General features: G+C 39.8%; 1 protein-coding gene across 2 annotated transcripts in view; it reads right to left on the reverse strand.

The window, feature by feature from the left end:
* BMPR1B (bone morphogenetic protein receptor type 1B) overlaps nucleotides 1–22,159 on the reverse strand; it is a 142,392-nt gene that overhangs the window by 11,719 nt on the left and 108,514 nt on the right. For both annotated transcript variants that reach the window (XM_071742800.1, XM_071742801.1), the window contains exons 2-6: nucleotides 16,697–16,856; nucleotides 9,438–9,540; nucleotides 8,459–8,561; nucleotides 2,525–2,621; nucleotides 1,588–1,726 (exon numbers count right to left, since the gene is read on the reverse strand). In XM_071742800.1, the coding sequence (XP_071598901.1) occupies nucleotides 1,588–1,726; nucleotides 2,525–2,621; nucleotides 8,459–8,561; nucleotides 9,438–9,540; nucleotides 16,697–16,839 (585 nt within the window). In that variant the 5' untranslated portion in view covers nucleotides 16,840–16,856. The remainder of the gene's footprint in view (nucleotides 1–1,587; nucleotides 1,727–2,524; nucleotides 2,622–8,458; nucleotides 8,562–9,437; nucleotides 9,541–16,696; nucleotides 16,857–22,159) is intronic.

The following is a 22,159-nucleotide window of genomic DNA, read 5'->3' on the forward strand; positions in this document are numbered from 1 at the left end:
AGATCCCATCTTCAACCAGGTCACTAGGGCTGAGGAAGGTACAAAGCACAAGATGTCACGAGTGTGGCTTCATTTTTTTGGTCTCAAGAGCATCCTGGGACGAAGTATCAAGCCCTGTGCTGCTATCAGATGCCCCAGGGCACCTGCTACCCCTGCTGGAAACACATCCTCTCAAAGAAGAACAACCAAGTTCCTCCTGTTTGCTCTAAATTATTATATTGTGTCTGTCATAACAGGTAGAAGCATCAAGCATAGACCAACACCAAGATGTGGCAGGTGTTATGGAAAAAAATTTTAAAAAACCACACCACAAAGCAAAAAAAGCAAGAATCCTCCTCAATTAAATCAATTGGAAGCATTCACTTGGAATGGTTCTAAATTGTAAGTATAATCCCTCCTTTCTGGGGCTGTTAAGGGGACACTGGTAGTGGATAGGACAGACCTGTCTTAAAGCCTAGACCAAATGATGGAGTTTCCTTCAGCAGAAAAAAATGACTGTGGTTTTTCAACCAGTCACAGCATCCACTCGACAGCTTGGCTTTTCTTTTCTCAATACCTATGTTAGTTGTCAGAAAATTTGATTTTTTAAAAAGTCAGCACTTTATTTAAATGGGACTCTAAGCACTCACTTCTGCCAGAATAAATTGAGTTTAGTCAGATTTTTGTCAACCACTCAGCCTAATGGCATCATTTTAAGGAATTATAAAAGTTCACATTTTACTTTTTCTTCAGGGTTCAGAAAAAAGTTGCATGGGCAAAAGACAAACTTAGAAACTGGAAAACATCTACAGTAATAGGATCACTACAAACTAATAGGTTGGGGAGACAGGGGGGGCATATCCTCTCTGAAAGATGAAAATGCAATCTAATTAATTTTCACAGAGGTAATATTTTAAATAAGTAGCCTGGGGTTTTTTTTCAGTGCTAAAAAAGCAATTATGACCTCCAGAAATAAAACCCTCTGGTCAACAGAAATGTTTTGCCACAGGAAGTTAAAACTTCTGTTTTTTCAGCAGGTGAGCTCAGGGCATTTATTTCTTATGGAGCTGGCTCAGAAATAATCACAAACTCCATCCCTCTGCCTTTAACCTTTGAGATTGCCACACTGCATGAAAAAATAACTTGCTGTTGACTTCTGAATGCAAAGTGAAGCCTACACATAAAAGGGTTCCAGGTTTGATGAATTCCAGCTCCCTTTACACGTGGATGATGTGTCAATCTTTGAAATGCTATTGTATGTTACACATAAAAAGCAAGAAAACAACATCAGTGAGCCAGCTGCTGCCCTGCACACTGGGGGGGGTAAATCCTGATGGATTTCTGTAAGCAATAATAGTCTGTATTTACCCTGTGGTATCTAAAATAAGAAATCAGGTGAGGTAGAAAAAAAAACAAAAGTAAGCTTTTTTGGCTTTGTTTACAGGGGAAAAAAAGGCTCCTGCTTCTAAACTGGCTGTTCACCAGCTTAAAACTTTGTAATTTCTGGAAGAAAAAAACAAACAAACAAACAAAAACAAAAAAAAAAACAAACAAACAAACAAACAAAAAAAACCTTCAACTTGCATTAAAATAATATTGCTTCCTTACCAGGAGAGGGAGCCCAGAGCCACTCCCCGAGCTCTGGGACTGCTCGATCAGATCCTTCAGGGACTCTCCAGGGGGAATGAAGGTCTCGTCCTGCTCCAGCCCGATGCTGTAGCGGGGCCTCGTTTCTTGGCGTTTGTATCTGCCGGGTTGTAGGGAAGTGAAATTAGTTTTGAATCCCATGAACACATGTGCCATGAATAATGCAACATCATCCTTCACCTTTGCTTAACACAGCTTCTTCCCCTGCTTCCCTGAGGAATATGCCAGTCTCACTGATCAATTTTTTTTTTTTAATTTTATTTTTAGGAACACTTTTCAGCATCAAAACTCCTAAGTATAGTGCTCAAAGATGGTGCAATCTGGTGCAAGTTTGCAAAGCCACCAAAAGTTTTTCTTCCAGGAACTCAAAATGTGTTTAAAGCACAGACCAAAACCCACACGTTTTTATTTTACTTTTAGGAGCCAAAAGAACATAGGGTCATGGGACCATATAAAAAATGTGACAAATTGTTTAAAGACAACGTATGTAGATTGTGGTAACATTCTTGATATATACTTATCTTACTTGTCTATACTTATACTTACTTGTATCCTCTTTTTTATGATTAGTTCTTCACCACATAAACCCATTTAGAGCCTTAGGTTTATGTACCCTAAGTAAAACTTGTCCTGTGGCTTTCTCAGATTCAGTGAAGGATTATCTGTGCTTTCACCTGGATGGCCTTTTAGGATGTCAGGCCAGAAAAAAGCTACATGAAATCAGTCACACAGATATACACGTGACTAGCATGAATTTTTCTTCATTAAAAAAAAAAAAAAAGATGATTTCTAATTTCTTTTCCTTAAGGTCCACTTGATTTTTTTCAAATTCCTAAGTCTATAAAAAGATAAATGTCAGGAGGAACATTAACAAGCCAATAAGGTATTCTTTACTTACCTGAAGTAGAAGAATATGATGATAAGCACCAAAAGTACACTGCAAACAGTCACTGAGATCAGCAGGGCCTTGTGATGAATGTTTCCTTCAGCAAAATCTGGGGAAGAAAGAAGGTGGAAAAGTTGGAAAAGGAGAGGGTACCAAGTCAGTATGAAAAGACACATACACCTTAAAAAGCACAGAGAGCACAAGTCTCCTTTCTTAGTGAAGACACCCCTGGACTCCCCAGGATTTTCATGTGCTTCCTCTTTGACCCTCAACAACTGGGGCAGAACTGGCACCTTTAAAAGCCTATTTGATTTTCCAGCCCTCCCTCAAGACAAAATATCCCTTTGGTTTGCAATTTTGTGTTTGGCTCTGAAAGAAAAATCAATTAAAAGCCATAGCTCGGTGTCTTTACTAAAGTGATCAGCCAGGACATACAGAAATTACTGCCTCTAGCTTAAAGCACTGTGATTAAGCAGCATCCCATTTAGCTATTGATATAAAAAAAGTGAATAGCTACAGTTATCCTAGGATGGAAGATATCACTGACCCTCCAACCTATAAGAAGGCTGATGACAAGAAGCCTTCTAAGTGAATTTCCATCACTGCAGAATAATCCCTCTCTGTTTTGAACACCTGAGCAGGAATTTTCTCCTCCATTCACCCTAAAGAAGCCCTGTGTGACAGCAACTCCCTCTTATGATGCTGGTCAAAACAATCCTTCCAGCTGTAATTCTGCAAAACACTTTGAAAATGAATTGCATCAAATAACTTGTAGAAAATGCTGCTGCCCAAAAACTGTTAAAAAATTCAGTCAGTCTTTGAATGGGAGGCTCATATTCTTTAAAATATGCTATTTATCTCCAGATTTGTATTCCCATCACAGGCAAATGAGTCTGACCTCCATGCATGTTCCTCTGAAGGAAAAAAAAAAACCCAAAAGAAACCCAGCACTCTCTTCTTTAAACTCCCCTGCCCCTCAACTCCCCAGATTACAGCATTTTACCATATGGATACACACAGTGCCCTTCCAAAGTTGCCCTCTGGTAAAATGCAAATGAGGACCATGTTTTCTGAAGCTCTTCAGCCTGTCTTGCATCTTTCAAGCTAATGCTCAACATACTGTAAAACACCAGAAATCTCTCCTTACTGACTCATCCTGCCACGGGGCTATCACATTGCAGATTTACAAGGGTAATGAGACAAGGAGATTCCTAAGGGACTCTTGGTTTACTGTCAGGCTCTTTTATTTTTCAGATCCGGTTTCTCCTGCTTTTTTTTGCCCCCCAAACTATTTCTTTCCTTCACTTTTCCACTACAAACAGAGCTCACCTTTTGACCACACTGGTGATGTTTTTACCTGCCATTACCTGCTCCAGGAGCATTAATAAATGTAAACATTCAAGACACAGCTGATGCCTTTGAAAGGGGACACTGACACGATGCCTGCCAGGAAAAACCCTGGAGCCCACCATTCTCCCTGCCACAGCAGATTTCTCCCTGGCCTGACATTCCAAATGGACCAAAACCAGGAGCCTCCCAGAGAATCAGAACCTCTCTGGTGAAGGGGATGGCTGCTCAGCAGAGCTAAGAAGGGCTGTAAGCTCCCACCAGCCATTTCCCTCTAAAACCTGTGGTTTGTAAGAGTTTAAGATGTCTCAGCCCATCAGCTGAGGAGGGGATAAACAGAGCATGCAGATCATATAGTGGGATTTTATCCTTGGGAGAATCTTGGGTATCTGTCCACAGCAAGTGTTTTCCCACTGGCCTTTTGTGCTTAGCAGTACTAAAGGTTGATGTCAGAAGCAGAGGGAGTCATTTAGATTTTGCTCATTCTTGTGTATGCTAGAAGTTAAACCCTGGAAATCTGCTTATTTGCATTCCCAGAACTTTTAAAGCACATGTAACTGTTTGAGCTGTCAGTCTGAGGATGGGTACATACATTTGGGAAAGGGATGATACAGATGCTCAGACCTTGAATCAAATTTCCATAATTTCTAGGATTTAAATGAACCAAAACCTACACTCAATGTTTCCAATGGCTTTTCCCATTCAGAAATATAAATTCAGGATTGTTTTGTTTTTCCCAGAGGCCATTTTGAAAGTGCTGTGTAGCTCTCAAACAAACTTAAGACTCTGACACCACACAAGTTTTTGGTATCTGAATGCAATTATGTGATGCAAGCAGAAAGAAAGTATGGAAGACATGAAGGAATCTTGATCCCTGTGCTGGGAGTGGTTGATGAAGACTGCAGGAGCTGTGATGCTGACAGTCTTGCAGTAGGTGATGTCCCCTGTGCTGATGAAATCAGCTCAAACAGCTTCAATTGTATCTCACCAGACACAGCATGGGCATGCAACTGGGTCTCACAGGAGAGGAGAATAACTTCCATATATCTTGTTATTTATTTGGCTATGTATGATGAGAGGCAATACTGACAGTAAGTGAGCTCTTCTCTCACCCTTCAAGGACTTCCCACTTTTTCAAAGCATCTTGGCAGGATTTCATTTGCTTGCTGACTTCAGAACTTCATAACCCCACCGGCACACAGACAACACAAGATTAAAAGCATGGCCCCAGTCTTATAACAGGAATGTCCATTTGTCCTGCTGAAAACCAGCCAGGCTGGTGTTTCTGGACATTAACTCTTCTTTCCTCCTACAGCCCATGCTGTTCTCCAGACAGAAGCAAGACAAACTTCCCATTCCCTGCAACATCTCCAGCATCTCCTTGGCCAGATGGAGGGATGGGGCAGCTCAGCTGTGAGTCCATCTAAATTACTGCCTCGTGGGCTGCGTAGTGGAGACTGGGGAGGGTACCAGTCAATGCCAGTTTGCATGATGGACATATTTTACCTTTAAACAAGTCCAGCTCTGTGCTTTTTAGTGTTATGTCACTTGGCAACTGCAACCTGCCAAGCAGTAAGGTTGTGAGACGAAGCAGGAGCTTCCACAGAGGCAGCAGTGAGCGATTACCAGGAGCACAGAGAGGGGAATCCAGAACAAACACAGCATAAATTTGGGAAGCTTCTTAACATACCTCATTTATGAGCCCAGTAAATGGCATGCTAACAGGTTTTGTTGTACAAAACACTGGTGCATGCTGGTGTCAGTGGTGAGCAGCACAGAAAAGGAGAGAGAGCAACAAAAGGAGGGGCTTTGGTGATAGCAAAAGCTGCTTCTCACTTTTTTTTTTCCTGTGATTTCCCCCTTCTCTCCCACTCATCCTCCTCACAGGACCATTGGAAATGCCACCCAGCAGGTTCAAGGGAGAAGTCAGCATATCAAAGGGTGAAGACGTTCTCCTCGCTCCTCAGCTCCCTCCAGTTCACAACGTTACGGTTATCCCAGCAAAAATTCCAGTGAAATCTGAGGCGTGGAGACTGTGTGCACACATCAAACCCCATCACTCCTCCAATCATTCCCTTGCCCATTCATCACCAGCTCCACAGGCAGGGAGCCAGACACGGTGGCACCACCACTTCTGCTTATATAGGCTCTAAATCAGCAGTGATATATTTCGCCTTTCCACTGGTCTCAGCCTGCATTTTGCTGGGATTTCCAGGAATATCTTTTATTGTTTAAAGCTGAGGTGTTGTAGCAGACCCAGTTATGACTCTCATTTCCTTAATAAGACAGATGTACATTGACTTCATGGCTTCTCTGGAGTGTTTTATCCTGCTAGGTCTGTACCATGATGACCTCCAAACAGGCTTGGCTGTTGTTTTTCCACCTTGCTTAACAAGTCTCGCTTTGACCAGGGTTAATTCTTCTAGCTCTCACTTTCATGTCTGAAGTTCCCCTTTCTTTCCATGGGGGAAGGGCAGGTAAATCCTACTTTCCAGCACATGATAGGTCTGCAAAAGAACTCTGAAAACACAAGTCCTTTTCCTTTGTAGATGTTACCCTGGTGCATAGGTTAATTTGCAGTTCAGCAACCTCTGACCTGCAGCTGGATGCTCTCCCTAAACTCTTTCCCAGGAGATGTAACCTTGGGTGCAAGTTAATATGAAGCCAAATTTCTGTTTGTTTTTTAAATGCAGAGGAACATATGTATTTTTCATGGAGTCTTGGACTCCATGAAGGAGTGGACCATGACCTCCTTGGGGGTCAGAAAGCTGTTCCTGGTTGCTTGTTTTTAAGTTCATCTTTCGTTCTTAGTACTTAAGGTTTATACTAACTTTGATGTAAGAGTGCTCAATCACAGCCTATTCTAAATTAGGACAGGTACCACAAGACTGACACATTTATTTGAGGCTTTAATAAAGGTGCTGACTTCAGCCTTGTCCAGTCACATTTAATGAAGCGTCCCCTAAAATGTATTTCCACAACATACTAGATCAGGATGCCTGTAACACAAGAGCTTATTTCAAACGAGAATTTTCAGATTATGTTGAGTGCAACACAGAGAAGCTAGAATCCCATTCCAATTCAGTGAAATTTTTCTTTCAACAAATATTCTTTCTACAATGTAATGGGTCTGCCATCGAGGTGCCCAAGTGATGCTTTATTTAACCCATTCACACAGAGAGAAAAACCAACATCGATCCAAACAACTTCTGCCACTATCAAAGTTGATTTTATTGCTTTCTGTAGAAGTAGCAGACAGTATTACCAAATAACCAAAAATCTTAATAAGGCAGATGTGTGGTGTCAAGACATGGGTCCAGTACTTTTTAGGAGTTTTAATGTAGAATAAATTCAGTCAGCAGCAAGAAGAAATCATGGCAGTGTTTCCCAAACTGAAATTATATTTACTGATATACTAGGTAAGTGTGAACAAATGTTGACTTCTTTCTGGAGCTTCTCTCTCAGTCCAAGAACTTCTTAAAATGAAAAAAACCCAAAGTGGCACATAGCTCTTACTTTAGAAGTCAGAATTTTATGAGTCTTTGCTGACTTAATGGCTTGCCAGTAAACAGTGAAATATTTACACACTGTCCATAGGCTTGGTTCTGTTGTTCATCTGTGCAGGATTTCATAGGCATGAAGGGAGCAGCTTGGATGAGCAAAGGTCTTCTCTGAGAAGGTATTTGTGTAAATATCTGCTGCTTGTGTAGTTAAGAGTGCATCTGCACGCTGGATTTTCAGCTTAGAACACCATGATTACAAATTCTGCAACCCTGAACTGATTCACAGACTGAACTCCCTGCTGACCATCATAAATCCTGGCTACTGCTGACAAGAGTTCATTAGGGATGAATTGACACTTAGGAATACATTTCTTTAAAATGTATTTTGAAACATCTAGCCAAAACAGTTTTACCAATTTTCAGAAAGTGATCTTTAAACAAAGAAAAAACCTAAAACCTTGACTCAGCATCTGAAAAATTCATTTACGTCCATTTTTGGCAAATTAAATAATAATTAATAAATAATAATAAATGTTACACTACATTCTATTTTCAGCTAGATTTTTCAAGCAGAAATCCTCTTCAGTGACTAGTTATGGATTATCAGGTCTTTTAAATAAGAAAAGCTTCATGGACTTTGGTCAATTTGACCTGACTGATCAACCACTGGAGACCTGGTCCCAGATGTGTGTGGAATTATGAACTACAGTCATGCACACAGCAAGGACTAGAAGAAAGATTCAGTCTTATAATTATCAGGCTAAAAACATAGATAGGAGGCATCCTCTGCCATGAGGATGTCTTTGGGATGATCACTGATAGTTTGCAGGTCTGTGGTAGGACACGATCTTGAGAGCCTAACGCATCTGCTACTCACTGCATGAATGCAATAGGAATAATGGCAACTATCAGGTCAAGGCACAACTCCCCACATAACCTGTAGGAATTCAACTATACTGTTTAATGCAGTTTCTCTGATTATGTGTAATTGGAAGAGGGTGCTTTGGCTTGGCTCTGTTGCTTCCCAAGCCACAACTAAGGCACAAGGAGGACAGCAGGAAAGGATCAGTTCGGGACTCGCTTGACTTTACCTTACCTCGATTTTTCAGTGGTGGCAGTGTAGGGTGAAGGTGTTTGTTACAGTAATCTTGGCCTGTGCAACATTCAATAGATCTTCTTTGGTGTGGAATAGGAGTGTCCTGCAACAAACAATTTAATAAAAAGCAAAATAGTGGGTTATGCTGTAAATACAGGCAGTCGTTCCGGCACTTGAGAGAAAAACATGTTTATTTGCTGAGTGCAGTCTGTCACAGATTTCTAGGATGTGTGGTAAGGGTTTCTGCCACTGGGTGTACCCAGAAACATTTTAACTGGATCTAATTCACCCCCAACACACTTCTATTGATGTCCCAGTGCTGTAGAAGAGACTGGTTTACTCTAATGGTGCAAGAGAGAACTGTGAAAGTCATACACCTTCAGCAGTTCAGACTTAGAAAAATAAGGGGTTTTTCTGCTGCTCCTGCTCTCATGGGAAACTGGGTAAAATACCATCCATGGACCTTCCTGGTTAGGCTGTTCCTGCACTCAGGTAAAACTGTTTAAGGTTGATGTTAGGAAAGGCAAACACTTTAAAGCCACCTTGGCCCATCCTCTCTCATTCCTGCAGTGAGATTTGCTCCCCATCAGATGATCACTGTACTTGAAGGGAATTTCTGGCACCAGAAATCCAAACCCAAAGCACAATGGCATGTAACACATAGGGATTGCTGCTGTTTACCAAGTGACATCCCAACTAGCTTTAGCTACCATGGAGATTTCAGGAATCAGATGCATTTCTCTAAACACAAACTTCCTCTGAGAAGAAGTGTTCCTAGTAACAGCAGTGCTGAACCCAAAAACTTCAGCTGTTGTTAGAAGCAGTTCTAAGAACACCATTTGGAGATACAAATGCACTCCCCTCAGCAAGCAGTGAAGAGCCAAAGGAACAGAAATGAAAAAACATGAACATGGTAGTATCTGTTGACTGCACCTCACTTAACAGCTCTCCAAAACACTGGTAGCAAATGCTTTCTTACCCGACACTGGAAGTCTGAGCCTTCTAATCCAAGACATCCCTTGGTGACTAAATGTCCACCAGACTCATCTTCTTCTATTATGGTGAAGCAGTAGCCATCAGTGCTGAGGATCAGGAAAGAATCAATCAGGAGAAGGTTCTGAAGTGCAAAATGTGCTGCTGAATATAGCTTCAAACTTTTCCATTCAAGGCAAATCTGCCATGAACAAACTAAGGCAACTTCTCACCATGCATTCCAAGAGCTGAGCAGCTCTTCCACAACACTTACCAACATTTCACTGCTATAATCCCTGCTAATAACACCTCAGTTCTCTGCCTGTGTTCATTACTGTGCTAAGACTTTGGAGACCTATACAAATGAAAGCATCAACACTGCCTTTTGTGCATGGGTATTTGCACCACAGTGTGGAACCTGAAGGAAGAAACATTTTTGAGATCCTACACAGAAAATATTCAGAGTAATTTGTGATTCCTGTTTTAATCATATTACAGACTGCAACACTCTGGAGTTTGAGTCCTTGCAGCAGCATCAACACCCTTCTTAACTGTTTACTTGGGTTATAAGCCTAAAGTGATCCATAATGCTTCTGTTATTGTGCACCAGGGAGGACAAATATACTACCAGGGGGCTAGATGGTGCTGGTGATAAATATCCTTCCTCAGTGAAGGTCAAATGCCTGAATGCTATGGAAAAAGGAGGATGAAGACACAAAAAGGGTGGCTGCAACTTACTGAGACTGTTGTACGTTGATTGCTCATCACTCTGAGGGAGATACATAATGTATGTAAGAAACACAAATTGACTGATTTGTAAGACGATGATCCAAAAATAAAGAAAAAACTCTTTAGTATAGAATGTTTAAGTCACATAAAAATAAAATATTTTCTCATTTCCCTGGGAAAATAACACAGGCCATTATGTGCAATGAGTGGTTTTCAGAAGAGAAAAAACAAACTCAGTTAAACCGAGGAAATAAAAAGAAAAAAAAGATTAGAAAATTTAAACATAGCAAAATTTCAGATGATTTGCTCCTTACTTGGATGAGAGTCTAAAGGACCAACAAAGAGCAAGGGCAATGAAGATGTAGGAAAAGAGAAGCACAGCTACACATAAAAGATAAACACAATTTGTAAGTATTAGCTACAGGAGAGAGAGATGCTGGAGAGGATCATGTCAAACATTTGCTGCAGTGTATTTTTATCTTAGTGGTGCAGGGTCTAGCCACAGTAAACTTATTACTTCAAATAATAATCTATCATGGATTATTGACTTCTGGATTGGAAAAGTAACCAGTTGTACATTACAAATTACTTTCCTGGAGATGTGAGTGATGACTTCTACCCTTCTTTGACATTGTGCATACAAGTGAGACAGAGACAAGCAACCCTTCTGGGCATCAACCACCTTGATTTCATTGCTTCAGCTGAAGAGATAGGAACAGTAGGATTGCCAAGAAGAGACTGTAAGGAATCCATTAGAGTAGAATATTATATTAGATTAAATTTTGTTTGCATGGTGCCTTTGATTCAAAGTAATGAGTAAGCTGAACCCAGGGGACAGAGCAACAAAACAATAAATTGCAATCAAGTGAAATTCAAAAATGACCCCCACAGCTGAAAGTCCCCAGGAAAAAAAAAAAAACAAAACAAAACAAAACCAAAATGCTCAGTTCACCACAGGAAAGAGGGGAAGAAAGTGTCAAATTGTTTGCAAAATGGGAAAAAAAAAGAAGCAGGAAAGTCAGTTTTTTGTTTGGGTTTGTTTTGTTTGTTTGTTTTTCCTGATTTTTCCATGGGATTCTGATTCTTAGCTCATTTCTGACAATAAAATTCAGGGTCCTCAAGCACCTTAGAACTTCTGATAAGTTTACCTTAAATTTAAAAAGACAAACAAAATTAGACCAGATAGAGTAAAACATAAAAGTTATGAAGCTCCAACAACAGGGAGCAAATAGCTCCAACAATAGGGACAAATCTTGCTTTTTACAGACAGTGGTCTGAAGGAAAAATGCAAGATGATTAAAAATAGCAATAAGCATTGGTACCACTTGTTTTTACCTATATGGAAAAAAAAAAAAACATAAAAAAACCCAAGCCAACCAAATAAACGCCAACAAACAAAGAAAACAATATAAGAAGTGTTCATGCAATGGTAGAACTCATTATCTTATTAAAAATTTCACAAGTCTTTGGGCAATAGGTAAAAGTGACCCATCTGAAAAGAGAGAATTAATTCTTATTTGCTTCTCCATCCCTTGTCCCTGACCTCTTCTCCTGGTTCCCAGGTTGTTAGATGGGACTACACAGGGCATCCCCCTGATATTTCATTGATTACCACATACCTGCCCTCCTCTAGAAATGAAACTGTTTATAATATTATAACAAATCAGAATCAAGTTAAGGTAAATCTGCATTGTCTCCAATTTTATGTTTATTTTGGTGACTGCACAAATAGAAACAAAGAAAGGGGCTAAGAAAGACTGGAGCTTGCATAAATATGGCTCTGCTGACCTTTGAGGTTTTGCTTTAATAGTATATATATTCTATATATATTGTTACATTAAAGAATAAAAATAAAAACCCAACAAATCGAAAGGTTAACTTGTAAGATCTCACCAAATGTTCAACCTTTCTCTAAAAATTAAAGTTGCTTAATAGAAAAGCTGCATGAACTCAAAGTTTTGGCCCACTGTTGAAGTCTTTTACATACCAAAATACAAAGAAAATTCAATCCTCTCATCTGCAGAACAGGAGAATGAAAATATTACTCAGGTGAATTATCACCTCTGGTAACACTGAAAAAGCAATTTAATTATTTTATTGCTTTGGATAACCAAAGCTATCTCAAGACACAGTTGATCAGAAATACAATCAAGACTGGTAGGCAACATATAAGAAATCTATCAGCCTGATCTTTTAAAATGTCAGCATTTATTTGTGAATGGAAAATACAGTATAACAAGTCACCTAATCAGCCTCTGTCTTTACTGCAATCCCATTATAGTCAAACCCAATTAAATCCAACATTAGTTTTTAAAATATGCAATTAATTATGATTAGACATAACTGTCTGTGCATTCACTTTGTACACAAAAAAACTTGAAATGGAACAATAAAACAAGGCCCTGATTGTGTTTAAAGCAGCTTTGAGCTTCTTTAATGAAAGCCTCTTATGAATTGCACAGATGTTCAGAAAGAAGAATAAAGTTCCAACACACTGCAGGTTAACACACTCTTTACATGCAGAGAGCTGCAAACCTTTTGCCTCAATTTTCAGGGCCATGAGCACACTAATGAGCTTCAGCTGCTTGGGGTGGCCCCACCTGGGACCTCCCCACCCTTACACACTCCCTGCCCAGGGTCTCCATTTCTGCTCAGGTCTGAGTATCAAACTACTTGAGCAATGGGTACAGAAATGCCTATTTCTGGTCCCAGTCTCATCCCTAGGATCTGGATCACTCCTGGCCAAGTGAAGGGCCACTTAGGGAGTCACCTCTGCTCATGGGGTTAAGGTACCCTTAGGAAAATATTGTCCTGGTGGGTGAGGATATGCCAGAGCATCATCCTCAGCTCCCAGCTCCCCTCTTACTGCTCCCTTATTTATGTGCTCCTGGTGAGATGACCCTGGAATGGTTCTTCCAAAATTTGTAATGCTTCTTCCAAAACTTGCCATGCTTGTGGATCGCCCCATTTCTTAAAGCACATTCTATTTAGAGCTTTTCTGTTGAGAGAGAGAGCAATCTGTATTTTAAACTGCAGTGTTATCCTTAGCTCCCTGAAGTATTCCTAGACTTAAGCTGCAGGAAGTAGAATGAAAGGGAAATTCTGTATAGGAACACAGCAGGCTGGTAGAGGATTTGACACAGATGTGGTTAAAGAATATCAGCTTTTAAATTTCTAAAAATACAACTATGGAGATGATTTGAAATGGCCACCAGATGTCCTCATTTTTATATAAACATCCAGGCTACTGATACCAGAGGCAGAATCTCTATTTTAGTAGATAAACACCTGTGGTAGCAGACCAAAATCTTCAAGTAGGATGGCAGACTGCTTTTTACAGGGAATTTTTAATAGTGATTGCCACCGAACTAGCTATTTTATTCAGAGAGTTTTAAATTAAACACAGCTGGAAACACTTTCCCATTGAATTTGCAGAGTCCTCTCCTTGCTCCTGGGCACACAAAAGGCTTCCCTGCTTTGGTGAGAGCAACAGTGGGGACAGTACTTGATGCTCTCCAGAGTCTCAGCTCTAGATATGGATTTCCCAGGTATTGGGGCATTGCCAGGTCCTTGGGTCCCTAGCAGGTACTGCCACATCCCTGTGGGGCTGACAGATCCCAGCTCTGCAGGGTCAGGAACAGCCCAAAGCTCAACAGACTGAGACCTGCTGAGAGTTTTCGTATTTTATAATATAAAATGTAAAAGGGTTTTAGTGAATATGTCTAAGAGAAGCAGATAATGCAATAAATTTTAATCTGCAGCAGCAAATTTATTCTTCAAACACAGCGTGATCGATACTGCTTGCACTTCAATATGGGGAAAGTTACTTTATAATGAGGTTAAAGGAGAATTCCAGAGGGCTTTACAACTCTGCCAACACTTATTTGGGCTAGGATGAAACATGAAAGTTACTGCCTGACTAACAAGATGTCATTGTTTGAACAGCAGGAACTAAAGGAGGGCTCTGAGATGGGTGGAATGGAGAGAGAGGGATCTATTCCCTCCCATTTTCTGCCATACTCTAGAAAGATAGGGAAAGACAGCAGCTCCAGCCCCTTTTCTTTCTACTTTCTACTGCTGTTCATTACTACCAGCTCACCACATGGTTGTCAGAGCCCATATCTATGGGCTTGTGCGTATATATATATTTATATATGTATATATTTGTATTCTTTGTTACTTTATCCCTTATGTTATTACCATTCCCCTGTGTTAGCAAATCTGTATCCAATTGTTTTCAGTTTCCAACTTAAAGTCTCAGGTCTTTATTCCCCTCTTATCTTTGGGGAGGGGGCAGAAAGAAATAGAGAGTGATTCTGTCTTAGATTTGTGGTCCACCCAAACTGCTAAGCCATGGCACAAGACTATCACAAAACTCAGAGAAAATTAATAAACCCTGCTAACCTGCTTGGTCTTGGTCAGATTTTCAGAAACCTGGTCTCAACCCAGCAAGTTAACTGGAGATTTGATAGCTACCCTTTCCCAACAGCAAATGTAGGACCCTCTTCTTTCTGTAACATTCCATTTCACTGGATGGTAGGGCAGTTAATTTAATTTTTTTTGTTGTTTTTATTACTCCAAACTTTTCAGCAATTTTTCACCAATACCAAGTGGCAAGTTAGATGATGCTTGGGTGACTGACAGCACAGGATGGGTAAGAGAAGCAGCTCTGAATAAAATGCAAGTCTTTTGATTGTTTCCATTTTCCTGGGCAGAAAAATGATAAATATTTGATTGGTAAATTACAGTTCCAAATATTATTTTGAAACCTAAATTGGGAAAAAGAATATTTTGTTACTAAGTAGAACAGTGAAGCCTGAAATGTGCAAAGATTATGAGGGCAAAAAGAGGTATAATTTTGTGTTCTGTTACTAAGCTATTCTTGGGTATTAAGACCTAAAAACAAATTTGGCATTTGATGCTCTAAGAGGGAGTCTGAAGAGAGTTTCCTTAAAGCATCACAGTGAGGGGAACATGCACAAATCCATTCTAATAGGACATTTATTCATAGATCCTTGTAACATGAAAAATACTTCATGCCAATGATGCCTGCAAAGCAGGAGTATCCAGCTGGGGTGTAAACCTTGTTCAGGGGGTTTCTTTACAGCTTCCCTGTTACCACCTATGTGAGACAGCACAGGGGGAAGCAGTGGCTCTGGCTGGGCAGAAAGAGGAAACTGCTGGCTTGCACTGCAGGGGATCAGCAAATTGATATCAGAGGGGATTTTTACAGCTTTTTAAAATGACTGCCATGTGAGAGCAGTTAGACCTAACTCCTAGCTTAAGCAAGGGACTGAAGAAAGAGAACAGAGAGGGGGGAAACTATTTACAGCTGTCATCAAAACTTTGCTAAGCTTTGGGGTGAAGCTGCAGGCTGAGCTAGAATTAAGTCAGGTTATTAAACAACACTTATAAAGACCCAATAAATATCTTCAGCAACTCCTTTCCCCACCTACCCTCTTAATCCACTTCCCTTGAAGAGCTGACACAGTATCAGACTGTCTCACCTCAAGCAGCACTGGGATGGCCAGCTGGGCACAGATCTGGCCCTGCTTTGATGCTTCTCACAACTCCACTAGGATGGTGAATACCTCCAGTATCCTGCCTGCTCTGAGTAGGGAGAAAAGTTTAAATCCTCCATGTGAGAGCTCACCCCTACTTTGCTACAGTTAAGGCAAGCTGTACATGTACCTCAAGCCAGGACAGAGGTCTTTGACCACTATCCTCATTCAACAGCATCAGTAAAATCTTCTCCAGGGTGGGAGAGCAACACCTTGGTCCCCCTTCATGTACCCTCAGTTTCCTCTGGTGCTGCAGGACCACAGAGCAAGGGCAAACAAACCTTGAGGGGGAGTGTGCAGAGGTGGACACCCCCAGGGTGGCAGGAAGATCTAACTTTGGACCTCTGAGAAAGGCAAATCGAGCCCCAGTGAGAAGTTTGTGGTACTCTAAATACAAAAAGCAGGCAGAAGACTATAGCTAGTACAACAAAATACTTAATTTTCACCTCAAGAAAAAGATCACTTGCCTTTTAGCATGGAAACAAGGCAAAAAACCAAATTCTTGAGGACTTAAAAAAAGACAGCTTAGCTACTGGAACAAAACACATAAAACAAGAGCAGGGTTCTAATAAAAGGTTTGCCACAGAGAGTGATTATAAATTTATAAGCATTTACAGACATTTCAATACATCTCCACGTACTCACCTCTCATTAACTACATGCACCTTTAAAAACAATCCCTTACATTCAGAACATTTCTTATGCAATGAATTAATACAAGTATTATCTAAAATTTTAAAGATTACATATATCCTAACATAATATATTGTATATATATTAATATGTTATATATATCTTAACATAAAAAAAGGGCTAACTGATACATAGGTAAAAAATAACTGATTTTTTATCCACAGTGTATAAACAGCTTATTTACATACAACTGCTTAAACAAAAACTGCAATACCCAGGGACTGTTCAGCTACTACAAACAGGTTTTTCCTCTGTTTCACCACCAAATGTATTTTCTACAAACCTGCAGGTGCTGTTGACTGAGTCCTCAGGACAGTGGTGGTGGCACTGACAGGACAGCTTCTTCTGAGGAGGGGCAGGTGCCGTGCTCTCACCATCTTCTTTTCTGGTGTCCATGCTTAATTTGCCAGAACTTCGTAAAGGCATGTTGCCTATAAAACTGGCTGTAAAGAAAAGGAAGGAGAAACAGTTTCAGGATGGATTGAAAGATTTGGAATGAAGGCTTTAGAGCATTTCTACCCATCAAAATTTGCAAGACTAGGAATGAAGGCTTTAGAGCCCATCAAAATTTGAGACAGTTATTTGAATTCAGTGTTCACTATGGTGCAGTTTTCTGTAGAAGTTTCTGTCTCTGAAATTTCAGAAGTCTCTGAAATTTTAATTATTGTGTTTGAGCCTTGTTGGGCCTCAGTGGCATTAGATCACAGCTGCTGATGGTCCAGTCCTGCTGCTGCCAGCACTGCAAAAGGAAATGTGCTCCTCAGACTGCAGAGTACAGGTTTTCTCCTACTGCTTTACACAGGTCAAATCCTTGGGTACACTTTTCGTTTTTTCTTTGTCTCTATACTTGGCATGCACCTACATCCACTGAACTCTACAAAAATGAGGGGAATTTATGGTACTCAAGGCAAAGCAGAACATGGTCATGTCATTGAACAAAGATTTAACAGGAAGTGATGTTCTTTTAAATTCAGCAGCATGACCTGTCACTGAATTGCGTAAGCAATTTCTATTTCTATTGCGTAAGTTAATTTCTATTTTACAAAAAATCTATAAAAACAGTAAGAGGTAAGAATCTGTTTTAGAATGAAAAATGGTGGAATATGTGAAAGTGATTACTTCTAAAAATATTAAGAGTACTGAATCTCCAGGGCATTGGTGGAATACAACTAGAGATGTTGGTGATGAGCTAGGAGCTGTTTAAGACAGATGCTTTCATCATCACCCCCCAGCTTTGCTCAGAAATATCAACTTTCACTGCTTGGGAATATTTTAAACCTCAGACAAAAAAGGGACCAGCATCAAAAGGTTCAACTGGTAGTTTCTCACTTTCACTTCTTTGTAAGAAATCTTACTAAAGGGTCATTCATGAGCAGCTGTCTCCAACAGAGTGGTTGGAGAGCAGGCTGGAAATTCTTGATTTACTTTAAGTCTTTAGAAACAACTGGCATTATTATTTTGGTTGGCTCCTGAACTGCTCCTTCCATTGTTACTACAATCATCCCCAAACCTCCATGCCCAGCCCTGATAGAGCAAACTGAACCTTTTCAGCTCCCTGCAGAGAGAATGGGGAGGGCAAACAAGCAGAGGTGATAGGAACCAAGCAGCTATGCTTCAGAGCTTGGATGGCAAAGAACAAGAGAGGCAAGAGCAGGCTGAAAGGTCCCAAAACACTGAAAGGCTGGAGGGAAGAGCAGGGCTGTGCAACTGGATCACGCCCTTAGGAGGACCAATGAAGCCCAAGCTGTGCTCCCAGGTGCTTGGGATCAGTCTGTGCCCCAAGCACCCAGGTGCACATCTTGCCTCCCAGCCACACACCTTTCCTGCCCTGTCCTGTTTCTGGTAGGAAAGCCTTGCAAACAGATAGGTGCTGGCAACACCTGGCAGACAGTTTTTCTTCAGTTTTCTTTAGTTTTCTTCAGCGTAACAAGAAGCACACAAGCTTGTCCTGAGCAAAGCAGGAAAATGCCAAACTTTGTTAACTCTGGGAAAAGTGGGACTTTGCACAGAAGATCAGCTCATGTACAGCTTTCTGGGCATTATAGCCCTTCCACCCCTTGCATAGGAGGCACAATAATACTACTAAGGTGATGCACATGAAAGATGATCATTCACCATATCAGATTATAGCACTTATAAAATATGTGTTATACTCTTTTTTGAGTATTGCTCCTGAGAAATTTTTACCTTTATAGGACTCACACCACTGGAAATTGTAATGTTGGGGCTTCTGTTACAAATCCCTTGAGAATGGGGACCATATGGTCAGAAGCAGCATGCTACTGTTGGGTTTTTTTCCAAACATCAGTGCCTGTCTCTCCATGCTTTGCTTCATCTGAGCTCCTTTACCATAGCCCAAGGCAATCTTTACAGAAAGGTAAATCTACAAAGATCCTCCAGCCATGAGAAGGCAAATGAGGAAAATAAAGTGCTGTAAAAGGAAAGCATTATTCTGGATGACCATGAGATTACTAATGTCTATAGTTTGAACTCCCACTAACCTCCATGCCCACAAGTAACACTTAGTAGAGATATTCTTGCATTTTCCTTCCCATCCCTCCTAGACTTCATGGTAATCTATGAGCACTAAGCTCCTGCACTTGAATACTAACTTTCTCATGTGACAATCCCTTCCATGGTTTCTCTAATTATTTTGCTATCATTTTTTTTAAATGATGGAGAAATGAGCAGAGATCTCCACTCCAAAACACAGTGAAGTCACTATCAGGATGAATTGTAATTTGATTTTAAATAACGCTGTTTAATGTTGATTTAATGTTGATTTAACAGATCTCTAGACAGTGGCATTTCACATAAAAAAAGAAAATCACCTATTTAAGCTTTGCATTGACTCATGTAGGTGTAAAATGAATTTGATCTAGAGAGCCCATCTCCTGGTGTACATTCAGTCCTCAAGCTCTCTGCTGAGCTTGCCAGTAAGTACTCCAGCCCCTGCCAACTGTAGCCATAGCTATGGGATTTGGACAGGAATTTCTCCACTAGAATCTGGATAAAGCCCAATAGTTCATGTCCAGCTCACATCCATCAGATGGTAATGACTTTTGGACATTGCTCTGATTCAACAAGTCTGGTAACACAGGAGATGAAAACCTCTGAATTCTGTTACTCTGTGTTCTGTAGTCCAAATCTTAAACCATCCTGCTCCCAGAGGATGAATAATTAGCAATAGTTATCATAGATTGATTTCTGTGCCACAGCTGGGTGATTTATGAGCTGTCTATACTCTAAATTAACACATCTTCTATGATCTTGCATGGGTTTTTGGGGAGTGTTGCTCCTTCCCAAAACAGATGCTAAGGGCCACAAACATATGTATTCAGGAAAAAAAAATAGTCAAGAGGTAACTATAAAACAATTTTAACTGGTGACAATCACATAACAGAGAAGGAAAAGCAGATCATGACACTTTTCCACTGTTGGATATTCAAGTCTACCATAAAACTCAAGGAAAGGTTTGATGACAAGACCTGAAGAGTTTTTATTCAAAACCATGGAAAACAAAATCTGGCATAAAAATACCAGGAAAAATGAGAACAATGTGTTTTCCTTCTTTGTGTGTGACTATATTGCACTCATGATCACAACCTGAGGTTACAATCAAATGATGTTTGAAAATAACTGTACCTTGATTACATCCACTTTAACAAACTTGCATTCTAGAAAAATAACAGCAGAGTTGGGCTGATAATGTATGATTTTCATTTTTCACCTATTATGGATTTTCTGTACACCAAAGCACATAGAACCTTTACATTGCTCCTTCTCATCTGTGCATTTAAAATTTGGAATGGTTTTGTTCTATTTCTGATGCAAATAAATGAGGGTTACAGTCTGATGTACTTTTAAAAAACCTATCAAATTGTGTTCTTAAAAACTATTTCTGCTTATATTCATAGAATTGCTGAATACCAACACAGCTACATATGCAGCACTACTTAAAATAATGTATGAATTTTTCATAAATTTCTTCTGCACTGGTTTGAAAATGGTAAGTACATATCTCCAAAACATCTATTTAAAGCATCTTAATCACATACAATGTTATTAGCTAAATTAGTTAAGTTCAGCATGGAACATAACAAGCTCTGACAAAGCTGAGTCAAGACCACCCAAATTAATACTCGTATTACACCACTTTCTACTTAAACCCACAAAGGTTTCTTTGATGTCAAAGCCCATGGAAAACACACATGGCATTTGCTGTCCACCATTACATCACAGTTTGATTGAGTGCTACTTTCTTCCTGGTTTTCTCTCATTTCTGCTCTCCACAGTTAATCTTTGACATAATTTTCATTTAGAAGAAACAGAGAATTGGTTAACACATTTTTCTTAGCATGAGATATCGCACCAGCAGAATAGTAATTTTTTAAAAACACAAAATAATTATTCCTAATTTTCAAAGGAAAGTTACATGCCAAGAGTTTTAACCTGCTAGCTATCACTCAAGTCTTGTCTATCCCTACCCACTGTAATTACCCACGAGCAAAAACTTCTCCAGCTCTCAAAACTCTCACTGCCTTCTACAATTCTTTGGTAATTCTGTAATTCTACCTTCTAAAATCCTTTGGTTCCATCTATAAATTTTAAATTACAAAGAATTTTTTTTAAATGTAAGTTTTTAATATTTGCAAAGATAAATGAAGAGGTATTTCACATAATCCTTATTACACCATCAACATACTGTGTTTAATCTCTTTAAGAGTCACATTTTCCACAGGAAAGGTAAAATGTGCTGGAGCTACCACTATTCTTCTCTGAATTGTGTGTTCTTTTACAATTCAAAATAAACAAAAAACTGTGTAAAAACATTGGTGTTTGATGCATGCATGAGGATAATAAGTAATAAAACTCTAACAGTGAGATGCAAACATTTGAGGAATACTGAGGTGAGATCTGAGGCTTGATCTGAGAATGACTGAGTCTTAGGACTTTATTCCCAGAAGCTTTTTGAATCACACAGAGCATCAATTGAAAAAAAAGAGGAGATGCAGGTGCAGCTAGATCATACCTTCTCAGATGTCCCCAAAGGGTTAACATCTGAGGTCCCATAAACCAGTTAGAAAGGGATATTTATTTCAAAGTCACACTAGCCAAGCTTTGAGAGCTATCAGCAGAAATCTAAGTTTTCCGTGGTGGCATTTGTTTATGTATTGCTTCATTTATCTATTTGGTTTGTATTGAGTGATTACACTGACTTTACAGGAGAGCTTGAGAGAGAAATTCAGCTACTGAATAGATATAATATGCAAAGGCACACTAAAAAATAGTTTCTTTTCAATCAATCTTGCAATATTCCTTACCACAGAAAGCAAGATTAACTATTTAATTTCAGTGACACTGCTGAAGCAGTTTCTTTAAAAGATGTTACTTTTATGTCTCATCACTTTAATGTTTCTGAGCTATTTCATCCCTTCCTCAACAGCATCTTGGGAAAAAATCTACCTACATGTAATAAAAACTCATGAAGCTATGTCAGCTGCAAAGCCCCAGCTATGGGCATTACCTGATCAAAACAGGGCATGGAAGCTCAAGTACAAAGATGTGAAACAAGCAGTCTGTGTATGAATCTACAAACAGTAGAGTCTGTGTCACCCTTCATTTAGAAAAAAAAAAAAGAAAGATGCAAAGAAGGACATGGAGATCCCTGTTAACATCCACAGGTAGTTTCTTCTGCTTTTAAGCTGTAAATCCTCACACACACTTGCAGTTCCAAGCAGCAAAC

The sequence above is a fragment of the Heliangelus exortis genome, chromosome 4 (genome assembly GCF_036169615.1).
Source record: "Heliangelus exortis chromosome 4, bHelExo1.hap1, whole genome shotgun sequence".
NCBI classification, from domain to species: domain Eukaryota; kingdom Metazoa; phylum Chordata; class Aves; order Apodiformes; family Trochilidae; genus Heliangelus; species Heliangelus exortis.